At 30.8% G+C, this 15,841-nt stretch overlaps 1 protein-coding gene across 1 annotated transcript in view; it reads left to right on the top strand.

Moving 5' to 3' along the window:
* The first annotated feature begins 854 nt into the window (after positions 1 to 854).
* The window catches only part of LOC107455640 (uncharacterized), a 31,247-nt gene continuing 16,260 nt past the window's right edge, over positions 855 to 15,841 (top strand). The window contains exon 1 of the mRNA XM_016073277.4: positions 855 to 1,044. Coding sequence (XP_015928763.2) covers positions 1,042 to 1,044 — 3 coding nt within the window. The 5' untranslated portion in view covers positions 855 to 1,041. The remainder of the gene's footprint in view (positions 1,045 to 15,841) is intronic.

Genomic DNA, 15,841 nt, shown 5'->3' with positions numbered 1-15,841 from the left:
AAGTAATTTTGACAACATTTGATTTGATCAATCATGATATTAAAATTATTATTATATATCATTCTCGATTTAGAATGTCAGCGTAACTGCTTAAAATATTTCTGAATTTTAAAGAGCTGCGAATAATCTTTAAAAATAGAGCTTATGAAGAATAAGAAATGTTTCCGAATCAGCAAGCGAAAATAATGTTGAAAATAATTGAAAAACTTAACACAGTGAAGTTTATTGAATTGCTAAAAATAGTTCAGTTAGAGATCAATATTACTTTCAATAGAAAATATTCCATGAAGTGCAAATTTTAACGATTTTATTCAATAAGATTAGTAAAATGACAGTGTATTTATTATTTTTGATGTTCTTGTCGCATAATCGTCTTTCCATCAGGATATTTATCATTATTTTTTTGATGAAATAATAATAATAAGGAAATTATTCTTATTCTTTTTATTTTGTTTTGATTTATTCTTACCAAACTGATTTCTGAATAAAATAAATCACTGAAAATTTTTTAATCAAATACTATTTAAAAAATTTACAATTAAAACTTAAATTTGTCTTATTTTGCAAAATAATTTGTGTATTGAAATTTTTGTGGCTAGCTCTTTCTTCAATTTAAGTCCAGCCAAACAATTTATAAAGAGAGAATAACTCCAATCAATAGTGTTGTCCTTAACCTTCAAAATAAGTTCAGGTTTACAGAATATCACAGGTCGATTCTAACTAAGCTTTTTTTTCTCCCCATCACTGAAAATATATTATTGATCATTAACAATGTTGCGTTGGATACCAGCTGAGCTGTTTTTCTTTACCTACGATACCAAAAGTAATGAATAACTGCTGTCTAGTATACCTGCACTAAATTAGTTCCCAGAAACGATTGAGCACAGTCGGCATCTAATGTGATTTTCTGAGACTTATTGTCAAGGTCTTTTACCATTCTTCTGTAATTTATCTTTAAATTGAGTTCAGTTAGCTTTTAAATGTTTAAATATGGTTCTTAAGAAATGTAATTTAAACGTACGTAGAGTGATCTCGTATTGAATGGTATGTAATTTTATATAATGCCGAATAAGATGAATTTTTTAATGTTCTTTTTTTGATTAATTATTATTAACGTCTGTGTCTATTAACTTCGATTTGACTCATTTTTACACCTAGTTCTTCAGTTCGCTTAAAATTATTAAGAGGTAATTTAGAAACAATGTCTCATTGGTACTCATGCCATGAGGAAAATGATATGATTCATGAACATCATTGGTATAATAGACATTTTTAATAATGATATGGGCTGTTTTAGCTCTTTTAAAAGCATATTAGATAAGAAATTTATTAATTTGCAAAGTTTAACTTTGTCTATTACTAGAATTATTTCTCTGTTAACTTACATATAACTTACATTGACACTAAGCACTAAGTAGTTTGGTACTGGATTGATAAATTCTTTACCAATCTCATAATAATAGAACATTACATAATAAGATAATAATGTAATGGTTTCATATGATAATTTTTTTTTGTTTCTTAAACTTTTCCGATGAAATATTATTATTATTATTTACAAAGAGTACATTTATCAATTTCAAATATTTCTTGATTAAATTTTCTATGGCTTACTTCAATACCATTTATTTTGTGACTGGATTAGTAAATTAATACCATTCTTCCCTTGAATGGTAAGTCGCTTAATTAGAGCAAAATATTTCATACTTATATGATGGTTAGAATATATTTTAGTATCTTTTTAAATGTTTCTATAACTTTTTAATCTTAAATATAGTCCAATTTTTATCTTGAAACAATTCTCTAATTATTTTTCTAATAAATTACTAACAATAATTTTGAAACCATTTATTTCGCTACTTAATTGGTAATTCGATACTAATCTCTAATTTAATATCAAGTTATTGAATAACATTTTGGTTTCCTTTTAAATGTTTCGATAACTTTTAAATCTTAAATTATGCCCAGTTTTTTAGTCAGTTCCTTAAAAATTTCACAAATAAATTACAAATAACTTATTTTGAAACCAATTTCTTTGATATTGAATTGATAATTCGATACTAATCACTTTTTCAATAGTTAGTTATTGAATAAGATGGACATCTTTTAGTAATGATTTGTGTGATAGTTAGTTTTTTTTAGCATTCCTTTAAATTTTTTAGTAAAATTACTTTTGTTCTATATAATTTTGACAGTACCAAACTTTTATTAATTTTCACTTATCTTTCACCTTATTACAAAAAACAATTTCCAACGATGAATTCCTTTTTATCTGTGTTTAACTTCTCCATTACTTTACTCATATTTTTTGCTACTTTTAGCGTACAAGCATATTAATCATAACAAAATAAGAAAATAATGATATTTATGCTTTTACAATAGAGTTTTGATGAGGATTGTTTGCCTTCCAATGAGGTGACCCAGATTCGAATCCCAGCGGTGGCTGGTTGATACAAATTCTGCTTCCGGCTCACACCGACCGCAATGCTAACATATAATATTATCAGTGGTAGAGGTATTATGGGTTAGAATCCCTTTGCCGTCAAGCTGACTATGGGAGGTTTTTCTCTCGAGTCACCACAGCTCCAGCAGTTCCATTGTCTTCTTGAGTGGGTTCAAAATAGCTAGGTTCTGTAGTTGAACATTGATTGTCTTAAATTCAGAATCGGGTTGACTGCTTATCACGGGTTATAAAATAAAATCAACTATGACGAATTTTTTGAGAATTTTCAATATCCATTCTGTGATTTGAACATTATTATAAAAAAACTATTTATGTTGAAATTTGTAAAAAAATCAAGCAAAAAAAAATCCTGTATTAATTCCATTTTTTATACTCCGTATTTAAAAAATCAAAATTTAAATTTAATTTTATGGTTTAGCGAACATCAAAAGTAAACTTATTGTTTACCAATCTAATTTCGGTAAACATAATTAATTGTTTCTTTATAAATGCTGACTTCTGAAAAAAACTGACGATGCTTTGATAGCACTGTTAATGTTAATATTATACATATATATATATATATATATATATATATATATATATATATATATATGTTACGGACGGGGAGTGTCGATGAAGCTTCAAAGCAGTCTAGGGTTGCATTTTAAAGCTTTTATTATGACAAAAAACACTTAAATGGCAGTACAAAATAATTAGAGCTGGAACATCTTAATGAGCTCGCTCCCCGTAGCCGTTCAGTGAGAGAATGTAAGGGAGTCTGCTTACTCACAGGTGGCGCTAGGGTGGCGATGCAACACTCTGTTATCCTGACTTAGTCGGTCTCCGACTAATGCTTCAAAGGTAAATATTACACATCACAATAAAAAGAAAATATTGATGACAGAAATATTTTGACAATTGAATATAAAACAATAAATTTATGAAAATTTAAATCTTAACTAATCTTAAATAAGTAATAAAAAGATATTTTCAAATATATAAATCCACAAATTCTTTTATCTCACTTCTGAAAAATACGATCAATATGAATATTTTGATCATTAAAATAGAAATTTGTCATCAATATCAGTTAAATATGTTCAATTAATTTTTGATTTATGCAATAAAATCCAAAATGAAAATTAAAAAAAAAATTTTTTTTTTTAAATTTGAGTCTGTGTAAAAGTTCTTGCACTAAAAAAATTTTAAAAAAAAATCGAAAGTCAGTGTAAGAGTTCTTGCACAATTGAAAAGTTCATAGTTCATATGAAAAAAAAAAAAAAAAAGTTTATGGATCTTCCCATGGTTTCATTAAGTCTGCTGATGTGGATGTGACAGTTGGTCCTTCTCCTATACCGATCTTGTGAACATCATATCTATCGTTGGGTCTAATTTTTGTCACTGTGTATGGACCGAAAAATTTTGGTCGAAGTTTCAAACCTGTCCCGAATTGGGTTCGTTTGATGGCAACTCTGTCGTGGAGCTTATACTTCGTTGCTGTCTTTCGTCTAGTATTAAAATTGTGCTTGGTTTTTTCTTGCATCTCAAGTATATTGCTTTTTGCTTCTTTTCGCATTTGTTGTTGATTTTCAAGTAAAATATGTATGTGCTCTTCTTCGAGAATTTTCTTGATGTGCAGGTCTTCTTTATTTCTCATCTTAACTCCTGTTAAGAGCTCGAAGGGTGTAAACTTTGTTGTTGAAGAAACAGTGCTGTTGATTACACGTTGGACTGCTGGTACATGCTTGAACCATTTGCTGGGGTTGTCAAGGGATAATTTGGTGATGACTGAGATTATCGTAGCATGAAATTTTTCCACCTGTCCATTCCCACGAGGTTGACCTGTGGTGATTGTGATATGATCAATTTGTTCGTCTTCACAGTACTTTTTGAATTCTATTGAGGTTAATGCGGATCCTTTATCTGATATGATTCTTCTTGGATTTCCAAAAGTAATTTGTTGCAGTTGTAGTTTTTCCAGGGCATCTTTAGCTGATGTTGACTTGACTGGATAAATCCATAAGAATTTGGTGAAAGCATCGACGACGGTGTAAATGTATTTATAATTCTTATGTGTACTGGGTAAGGGACCAAGAAAATCTATGTGGTATGTATCAAGAGGAATGTCTCCTTTTGGGATGGGATGTAAGAAACCTTCTTGTTTTCCTACTTTACGTGATGAGAGTATACATGGAATGCAATTGGAAATTACGTTTTCAACAGTCTTTCGCATGTTTGGAAAATAGAATTGTTGTTTTAGCAAATTTTCCGTTTTATTTATGCCAAAATGTCCTTTAGAATGTTCAAGTTGTACAATTTGTTTTTGCATGTCAAGTGGAACTACCAAAAGTTCTTGATCATTGACTATTTTGTAAAGCACATTGTTTTTTAATGTATAATCAGGTGCTGAAGAATTATTAATTAGTTGCTTTATACTTGCTGTAAACTCATCATTGATTTGTGCTTCTCTGATTTTCTGTGTTGTTTCGTTGTATTGTATTACCATAACTGGGTAGCGGCTAAGAGCATCTACATGTTGCATTCGTTTACCTGGCCGATGAAGTATTTCGTAATCAAAATCTTCTAAGAAGAGTGCCCATCGTGCTATTTTGGGTGGAAGATCTTTTTTGGTCATTGTCTTTTGAAATGCCTGGCAATCTGTATATATTTGGAATTTTGTGCCTATTAGATAGTGTCTAAATTTTTTTAATGCTGTAACTATCGCTAAAACTTCTAATTCGTAGCTGGAATATTTCTCTTCTTGGGGAGAAGTTTTACGACTCATGTATTGTATGGGATGGAAATTGTTATCAGAGTCCTTTTGAAGGAGTATAGCACCAAATCCTTTAGCACTGGCATCACAGTGGAGTTGTAATGGAGTACCTTGCTGATACAGATGTAAAACAGGTTCAGATGATAAAATTTGTTTCAGAGAAATGAAAGCTTGTTTCTGTGCAGGGCCAAAAATAAATTTGACTTTGTCTCGTAAAAGGTCGCTTAAAGGTCTTGCAATTAGTGCATAGTCTTTGATAAATTTTCTAAAGTATCCGGTTAGTCCTAAAAATGATTGAACATGTTGAGTTGTTTTGGGTTCTGGAAAGTTCATGACAGCGGTTGTCTTAGTTGCTGAAGGGCGAATGGTGTTTTGCTCAATAATATGCCCAAGAAAGGTTATCCTACGCTGTAGAAAATTGCACTTTTTGAAATTAAATTCTACACCATAACTAGAAGCTACTTCAAATACTTTTTTGAGTTTTACAATTCCTTCACTCTTATTTTTAGAAGGCACTATGATATCGTCCATATAAATTATAACAGTACCATCATTTAAAAGATCTTTAAAAATAATTTGAATGTATTTTTGGAATACTGAGGGAGAGTTACACAAGCCAAAAGGAACTTTGTTAAATTCGTATTGTCCAGTTGGTGTTACGAAGCTGGTAAATTTGCGACTGTCAGGTTCAATTGAAACATGGAAATAACCGTTCCTAAGGTCAAGGTTGGAAAATAACACTCCTCCTTGAAGTCTATCGAAAATGTCATCAATGAGTGGTAATGGGAATCTCTGTTTAATTGTTTTGGAATTAAGAGCGCGATAATCTACGCATATTCTTGTTGACTGATCTTTTTTCTTAACAAGAACCAAAGGTGCGGCGTAATCGGACGAACTTTCAGAAATAATTCCATCGGTAAGCCATTGGTCCATTTGGTTTTCAACGATAATTTTTTCTGTTTGGCCTAGCCTTCTTGGTCGTAACGCGATAGGTTTATCGTCAGAAAGAATTATTTTCATTTGTAAGTTGGTATCTTTAATTTTGTTTGGCTTATAAGATTTAATAAGTTGTTCAATTTCAGTACGCGTATCGGATTCTAAATGAGATAAATCAACATCGGTGTAAACTATATTTATATTAGATAAACAATAGTCTGTATTTTCAATAAACGCATTTTTAATCTCTTTATTTTCCGGATTAGAAGAATTAAAATCGTTTGTTTCTGTTTCGGCTGACGAAAAAATATCGGTTTCGGTTTGTTTGTTTACATCGGAAAGAGCACGGTGAACATTGGATGTGACGCAGCGATCACGTGTTTCGGTAGTATCCGCTTTCCTATTAGATGCAGACGTCATTGAATCAAACTCATTTATTTGTTTTTCAAATAAATTTTGAGTAGAAGTACTTTTGCATTCGCATAAAAAATTTTCGGTTTCAGTTTGAAAAGGGAGTGGTTCATTATTATTCTCTATCTCAAAGAAAGACTGACCTTCGTCTAACTGACGCGACTGTAATGCACCAGTGTTGGATCTATTTTTAGAAACTGGGGGAGAAAAATTATCGTTTTCTGTATTGGAAATGAAAGAATTTTGATTTTCTTTTTTAGACATTGAGTTTAATTCGAAAGTATTTTGTTGTTCGTTTTTAGGCAAAGGAAATTTAGTTTTAGAATAAGGAGAAATCATGTTTTCTTTTGAAATTCGATCATATTCTTTTTTAGCTTCATTTAAATCATCCAAAATATTTGGGGGAATTATTAAATCACAATAAAGATTTTTACAAACAGCTGCTGTTACTGTTATGGGATTTTCACGAAAGCTTGGAAGCGCTAATTTTATTTTTGAAAGTTCAGCTTGTACTTCATTTCCGAAAGCACAAGTTAATTGAACAGTTCCGACACTTTTAGTTTTGGAGGGAATTAAGTGTTCTCGTACGCAAATAATATTGGCACCCGAATCAACTAACGATTGAACAACTAGTTTATTATTAACGAAAATTTTTTCATATTGTAATTCATGCTTAGACTCATTAAATATTTTAGCTTCGACTTTGCAAACAGGGTCTCGATTTGAGTTAAATCTACGATTTGAATTAGTTTCGTTTCTGTGAAAGCTTTCGCGCGGATTATTTCGTGATGGGTTTTCTGTATAATTTCTCTCATATGAATTACGATTAGAGCTTTGAAATGAGTTATTTTTTTGCTTGTACTCGAACGGTTGTTGACGGTAGTGTTTTATTTCGGCAAAAGATTTCCGTTTCGAAACAAAGTATACATCGCATTCTTTCGCTAGTTCAGTTGGTTTAAACCAAGTTTCGTTTTGGCGTATCGCAATATGTTGTTGCGTTTCACGATCGAGGGTAGAAAACAATTTATCGGCTATCATTAATTCGCACAAGCTTTTATAATCATTAACGTTACGAAGGTTACAATAGTATTCAAAAGAGCTTGTCAATCTTGACGAAAATTGTACGTGTGATTCATTAGGTAATCGTTGAGCTCTTCGGAAATTAATTAAGCATTCCTGGGGTGTTGGCTGAAATTCTCGTAATATAATATTTTTAACTTTTTCGTAATCTTGGAGTTCGTTTTCCGAAATGTAAAGTAAAATACTATTTGCTTTTTCACCGAGAATATTTATTAATATTTCTGATTTGAATTCTGGCGGAACATTTTTGGTGGTAAACGCGCGTTCTAAAGAATGAAAGAATAAGTTAAAATTTTCGGGTTTAGTAGGAATCGGCATACTAAGTGTTTTAACTGATTTAATTAAACTTTCGAGATCTGAAGATGATGTTGTAATTATCGTGTTTGTATTTTCGGAATTATTTTGATTTGAGCCGGAGTTAATTGATGCTAATTCGATTTCTTTTTCGATTTGGGCTAACTTGATTTTTTCTTTTTCGCATTGTTCTGCTTCTTTTCTTTCTTCGACGATTAAATAAATCATGTCTTTAACAAATTCTGGTTCATTTTTGAACGTATCAGTTTTTTCTATAAGTTCTTTTAAACAAATAATAGTAGCATTTTCTGGAATATCTATTCCTAATTCCTTGACGGTATTAACTAAATCTTCTTTTTTAGTATTACGATACATGGTTGATAATAAAAAGGATTGATCCTACCTTGTTTGAAGATATCGGTGTTTGTTGATATAGGAATTCACAACTGTTTCACTACGATGCTACGACTTTTATCGTTGTTGACGTTGAATGCCGTGACTTATGTAGAAGAGAAGTATCGATTTCTTAACTCGTTGAATGTTGATGTAGAGATTTCTTAATTGTGGACGGGAAATTGGTCACACAGGTGGTTGAATTGGCCTTGTTGTAGAACGTAGTTGTGGAAGATATTTCTTTAGACAATTAGGCGGGGAAATTGGCCTCTTGAGTTGTTGATTTTTCGCTGTAGAAGATATTTAGATCTGGAAATATATCATAGGCGGTGGAATTGGCCTTTTGAAGTTGGATATTTGTCAGCAATAGTTCGTTGTTTTGAAAGCGGGAAATTGGCTTTTCAGTATAGGCGGGAGAATTGGCCTTTTGTAGTTGAATATTTTTCAGCAATAGTTCGATGTTTTCAAAGCAGGAAATTGGCTTTTCAGTATAGGCGGGAGAATTGGCCTTTTGTAGTTGAATATTTTTCAGCAATAGTTCGTTGTTTTCAAAGCGGGAAATTGGCTTTTCAGTTCAGGCGGGAAAATTGGCCTTTTGTAGTTGAATATTTTTCAGCAATAGTTCGTTGTTTTCAAAGCGGGAAATTGGCTTTTCAGTTCAGGCGGGAAAATTGGCCTGCGTAGATAAAATTGTTCGAAGATATTTTGAATTATGCGGCGGGGTTATTGGCCGACTTATGAAGTAGAGTTATTGCGCCATTTTGTTTGGGCGGCTATCGCTTTCAATTTTAAGCATCAGGTTCCGATGACCGGGTAGAGCCCCCATGTTACGGACGGGGAGTGTCGATGAAGCTTCAAAGCAGTCTAGGGTTGCATTTTAAAGCTTTTATTATGACAAAAAACACTTAAATGGCAGTACAAAATAATTAGAGCTGGAACATCTTAATGAGCTCGCTCCCCGTAGCCGTTCAGTGAGAGAATGTAAGGGAGTCTGCTTACTCACAGGTGGCGCTAGGGTGGCGATGCAACATATATATATATATATATATATATATATATATAATATGATATATATATATATATATATATATATATATATATATATATATATATATATATATATAATATGATATATATATATATATATATATATATATATATATATATATATATATATATATATATATATATATAATATGATATATATATATATATATATATATATATATATATATATATATATATATATATATATATATATATATATATATATATATATATATATATTATTTTTCATGCTCAATTAAATTGATATCAGGAATATTATATTTCTATTAAAGTGTTTGCTTCTTTGGAGTTTTTATTTAAATGAATTGTTGTGTAACTCGAAATTAAGTAGTCTATTACTTTATATTTTATAATGAATTAGACACCTTAGGCAATCATCCGATCCACTTTTTTAAATAAAAAGAATTTCAAGTATTTAGTTTAAAATTCGATAGACAAAAATACTGTCATTTCGAGGGCGTTTGTTATATAATTTTTATTTAAATTTACTAGTGGTGGTTAAACATGGCATTTCTTTAATTTTGATAACTATTGTAAGGCTACGTATCTTTTTCCAGCCTGAGAATCCACTGCAACATTTAAAGTACATTAAACTTAAACTTAGCGAGCAACATTAAACTTAGCGAGCTTTAATTAAGAATTCTCGGTGTTGATTAGGAAATTTTCTCTGTATTTCCTCTGCTTCAATTTTTTAAAACATTATGTAGCGATTTCGTTGCCATGGCAGAGAGCGAACTACTTTGCAATAGAGCAATGAGAAATATTGCAAAATTATCCGAAAAATATTAGAAATCTGTAACAAAAAAACGCCATGCTAATCGGTGAAGCTATTCAGAAAATATTAAAAAAAGTTTAATCTGTAACAATGGGTTTTGGCAATAGCATTTCGTATCTGATCCGATCCGATCTGGTATCCAACGTTGCGCTCGAACTACATTATGTCGGAAAGTGGTGATTGTTTAAAAGCCGCCCCATGAATATTTGGGAACTGTGGAAGAAAACGCGATCCAAATCGGCTCTCCAGTTCTCGAGTTATTGGAGAACACATATACACCGAAGCGCCATTACATTATGACCACCCTGCTAATAACATGTTGGACCACCTTCAGCCTTCAAAACTGCTAGCACCCGCCGTGGCATTGATTCCACAAGATGCTGATAGGTAGTCTGAGGTATCTGGTACCAAGCGCTCACCAACTGGTCCTGCAATTCCCTCACATTGCGAGGGGGTAGCGTGGCAGCACGAATTTGGTTTTCCAAGTAGGACCACAAATGCTCGATTGGATTAAGGTCAAGTGAATTTGGGGGCCAAGACATGGTTTGAAAGTCGCTGAAAGATTCCTGGAACCAATCCATGACGATTCGACCCTTATGACACGGTGCATTATCCTGTTGGTAAACACCATCCCCCGCAGGAAAAACTGTTGCCATGAATGGGTGAACCTGGTCTGCAACTACTATGTACAAGTAGCTTACAGACGTCAGGGATTGTTCTATGAGGATTATGGGTCCTAATTTGCCCCATGAAAACATTGTTCCTGGGCGAGAAACCATGAAAACCTGTGCGAGCCCATTGTTATAGATAGAGGGTGGTCATAATGTAATGGCTCTTCGGTGTATAGCTGTTCGCTTTTATACGTCGAGATCTATAACAGTATATACCTTTTATGGTAATTTTCTGAAAATAATAACCAAAGTGTTAGTAAATTTTACTTAAAGAATAACGATAAATAAAAAGAATAGAGTAAAATAGTTTTAAAAAAAATTATTTAGCTATTATGAATAAATATTTTAAAACATAAATCACTTTAAACATTTAAGTAAACAATTGTTTTGAAATTAAAATATTGCTGTTTACAAAGCATTAGTTGAGTATAATAAGACTTAGTTAAGTATAATATATCATGTCTGAGACATGGGTATCAGAATTCATTTCTGACAAAACAAATTATATTTTATAGTGTTTCATGAAACGTAAAAATTAATTTACTATGACGTAAGTTCAAGATTCTAATTTTAATAAATCAAATTTAACTATCACTAGTTTACGAAGCAATAAAAAATAATTTGACACCTACTTATTTCAGAAACATTTTTTAATGAAATTTTACAGACTTCGCAAAATTTTAAAAGATTTTACTAAATTTTATCGGCTTAGAATAAATAGCCGTGTCATTAAATATAGTATTAAACATTTTATGACATTAAACATTCGCTAGTAACTCTGTATTTAGTGATTAATGCTAAAGACATTTAAAAGGACTTTGATTTTCTTCTTTGTAAACTAATGATAAAATAAAATTTAACGTCACATAAGGAATTATCTCATGAAATCCTTCCTTGTATATAATTAAACTTAAGAAATTTAACGTTCGTTGTAGCGTTGTTAGAAAATTTTAATATTTATATAAATTTTCTGGAAGATTTAGCAACATTTAATTTCATTTTGAATAAGTAAACTGTGAAAAGTCTTTGGATCAAACTACTGTTTGTTCGTAAAATCGAATTTACCGTAAAATTTTAAACTGTACTTTTTACAGTAATATTTATTTAATTACAATGGCTCAATGATTTTATAGTAAATATTTCTGTAAAAATTATGGATATCAGATTTTTGCTCCGTTAAAATTTATGGCTTTACGGCAAAATGTATTGGTACCCTGAGAGCTGGTACTTTTTACCGTAATTTGATCCGGAATTTTTATTGTGCACTAAAAATAATCAAGTGAGATATTTTTGGTTATTGCCAAAGATTCCTGATTTTCACATTTTCTCCATTTAAAGAAATTTTTCTTTTTACGTTAAGCAGTTTATGTGCAGACATTTTGATAAAATTAACGATAAATATTTCTTTAAAATATGTGATAACATTTGGTAAATGTGGAAAATGTGGCTATTTTAACATGATACCAAAGAGCATGACATAAAACCATTTAATCAGTAAAATGTACTCCTCAATTGCGTATTTTTTGTCAATGTATGATAATAAGAACTATAGTTTTTAAAACTAGAATTTCCTGTAGACTGTCGCCATTTTGAATGAAAAATTAGCAAATCAGTGGCTTAAATGCCATATATTTATGGATTTTACTGCCAGAACTATTGTTTATTCTACTAGAAATGTCATTACCACACAGTACGGTGATTTTACCTGATTTTTTTTCTCTGTGTGCTAAATATCTCTTTAATGAGCAATATTGATTCTCATTTATTTTTTTCTATCGAGTGACACAATCCATGATTTTTTAATTCATTTTGTCACGATTATCATCTTGAGAAAGTTTTCTTGCAGTGCATGAGTATTACTGAATGAGAACTCACTCATTGATTAGAAAGAATCATTGAGAAGACTCAAAAAGTCTGCTTGTAAATCTTGAGCACTAATCCCTGTACCATCCAGTCACCTTTTGATTAACTAACTTTAAAATAAATAAAAAAAAACTTTAAACAACTCCTAAAATTATCCCCAATCCCAATTACATACGGATGAGTAGAATTGATAATGACATCTTGTGTTCCATTAAAATAAATCACTTGATTTTGTGACAAAATGACGGTCACAAATAATTAAAAGCAATGCAAGGACTTTTGAAATGTCCAAAACGAAAGTATTATTTTCTGAGAGCGTAGCAGAAATTCCAAAGTAGTGTAAGTACGGAATCCGTTCTGATTTTCGCATTATAAATTCAAATTGATTTTATCACAATTCTTTAAATAACGATGCGAAAACCATTGCTTTTTTCAGTATTGTATGAATTTAAATTGAGAAAGGTCAATATTATTAGTACTTAAATGTCTTATGCTGTTCATAAGTGATATAAGCTACTGATTGCCATTTCTCATCTAGTGGTGCTTCTGATCACGGTTTCGATGGATTTTCATAAATAGGCTTTTTTGCTAAGGGATATCTTTTCTTAAATATCGTGGCAACGCTGCTATAGTCTTAATTAGTTTTTTTTACTGGTGAGTTTTCAGACTCATTTGATGATTAAAAAAAGAACATTTAGATCACCATTTAGAAGTAGTAAGAATAGTTTGTCCACTCTCAGAAATAAAATTCTCGCTTTTGACAATTCAGAAATCCATGAGTTACATTTGGTTAGTTTTAAGAATCCTTTTGACACGAAATCACGTGATTTGTGACAAAACGTGAACGCTCAAATGTATGACGAAAATGTTTCCTCATCTCAAAACCTCATTGCGGTAGATTGTTAATAGAATGACGAAATAAAAATTATTACCAGACTATCGAAAATAAAGTGAAAATTGGTCTGTATGATGGAAACAGTAAAATCAAGGGTTCGAATCGAACTTTGGGCATGAGTGAAATTTACTTCTCTGTTTTATATACCTTACTTGTCTCGTTAAGGCGGCATTATCCAATTATATGGTGCCCACGATAAAGAGATTGATAGAAAAGTTAGATACATTACGCCAGTGTTCCCCAGCCCGATTGGAATGCTCGATTGGATTAAGGTCAAGTGAATTTGGGGGCCAAGACATGGTTTGAAAGTCGCTGAAAGATTCCTGGAACCAATCCATGACGATTCGACCCTTATGACACGGTGCATTATCCTGTTGGTAAACACCATCCCCCGCAGGAAAAACTGTTGCCATGAATGGGTGAACCTGGTCTGCAACTACTATGTACAAGTAGCTTACAGACGTCAGGGATTGTTCTATGAGGATTATGGGTCCTAATTTGCCCCATGAAAACATTGTTCCTGGGCGAGAAACCATGAAAACCTGTGCGAGCCCATTGTTATAGATAGAGGGTGGTCATAATGTAATGGCTCTTCGGTGTATAGCTGTTCGCTTTTATACGTCGAGATCTATAACAGTATATACCTTTTATGGTAATTTTCTGAAAATAATAACCAAAGTGTTAGTAAATTTTACTTAAAGAATAACGATAAATAAAAAGAATAGAGTAAAATAGTTTTAAAAAAAATTATTTAGCTATTATGAATAAATATTTTAAAACATAAATCACTTTAAACATTTAAGTAAACAATTGTTTTGAAATTAAAATATTGCTGTTTACAAAGCATTAGTTGAGTATAATAAGACTTAGTTAAGTATAATATATCATGTCTGAGACATGGGTATCAGAATTCATTTCTGACAAAACAAATTATATTTTATAGTGTTTCATGAAACGTAAAAATTAATTTACTATGACGTAAGTTCAAGATTCTAATTTTAATAAATCAAATTTAACTATCACTAGTTTACGAAGCAATAAAAAATAATTTGACACCTACTTATTTCAGAAACATTTTTTAATGAAATTTTACAGACTTCGCAAAATTTTAAAAGATTTTACTAAATTTTATCGGCTTAGAATAAATAGCCGTGTCATTAAATATAGTATTAAACATTTTATGACATTAAACATTCGCTAGTAACTCTGTATTTAGTGATTAATGCTAAAGACATTTAAAAGGACTTTGATTTTCTTCTTTGTAAACTAATGATAAAATAAAATTTAACGTCACATAAGGAATTATCTCATGAAATCCTTCCTTGTATATAATTAAACTTAAGAAATTTAACGTTCGTTGTAGCGTTGTTAGAAAATTTTAATATTTATATAAATTTTCTGGAAGATTTAGCAACATTTAATTTCATTTTGAATAAGTAAACTGTGAAAAGTCTTTGGATCAAACTACTGTTTGTTCGTAAAATCGAATTTACCGTAAAATTTTAAACTGTACTTTTTACAGTAATATTTATTTAATTACAATGGCTCAATGATTTTATAGTAAATATTTCTGTAAAAATTATGGATATCAGATTTTTGCTCCGTTAAAATTTATGGCTTTACGGCAAAATGTATTGGTACCCTGAGAGCTGGTACTTTTTACCGTAATTTGATCCGGAATTTTTATTGTGCACTAAAAATAATCAAGTGAGATATTTTTGGTTATTGCCAAAGATTCCTGATTTTCACATTTTCTCCATTTAAAGAAATTTTTCTTTTTACGTTAAGCAGTTTATGTGCAGACATTTTGATAAAATTAACGATAAATATTTCTTTAAAATATGTGATAACATTTGGTAAATGTGGAAAATGTGGCTATTTTAACATGATACCAAAGAGCATGACATAAAACCATTTAATCAGTAAAATGTACTCCTCAATTGCGTATTTTTTGTCAATGTATGATAATAAGAACTATAGTTTTTAAAACTAGAATTTCCTGTAGACTGTCGCCATTTTGAATGAAAAATTAGCAAATCAGTGGCTTAAATGCCATATATTTATGGATTTTACTGCCAGAACTATTGTTTATTCTACTAGAAATGTCATTACCACACAGTACGGTGATTTTACCTGATTTTTTTTCTCTGTGTGCTAAATATCTCTTTAATGAGCAATATTGATTCTCATTTATTTTTTTCTATCGAGTGACACAATCCATGATTTTTTAATTCAT

This window comes from Parasteatoda tepidariorum, chromosome 7 (genome assembly GCF_982258835.1).
Source record: "Parasteatoda tepidariorum strain Cologne lab strain chromosome 7, Ptep-v5.0, whole genome shotgun sequence".
In the NCBI taxonomy this organism is placed as follows: Eukaryota; Metazoa; Arthropoda; class Arachnida; order Araneae; family Theridiidae; genus Parasteatoda; species Parasteatoda tepidariorum.
The sequence above is the reverse complement of the archived record's forward strand: the minus strand, read 5'-3'. Positions and strand labels throughout refer to the sequence as shown.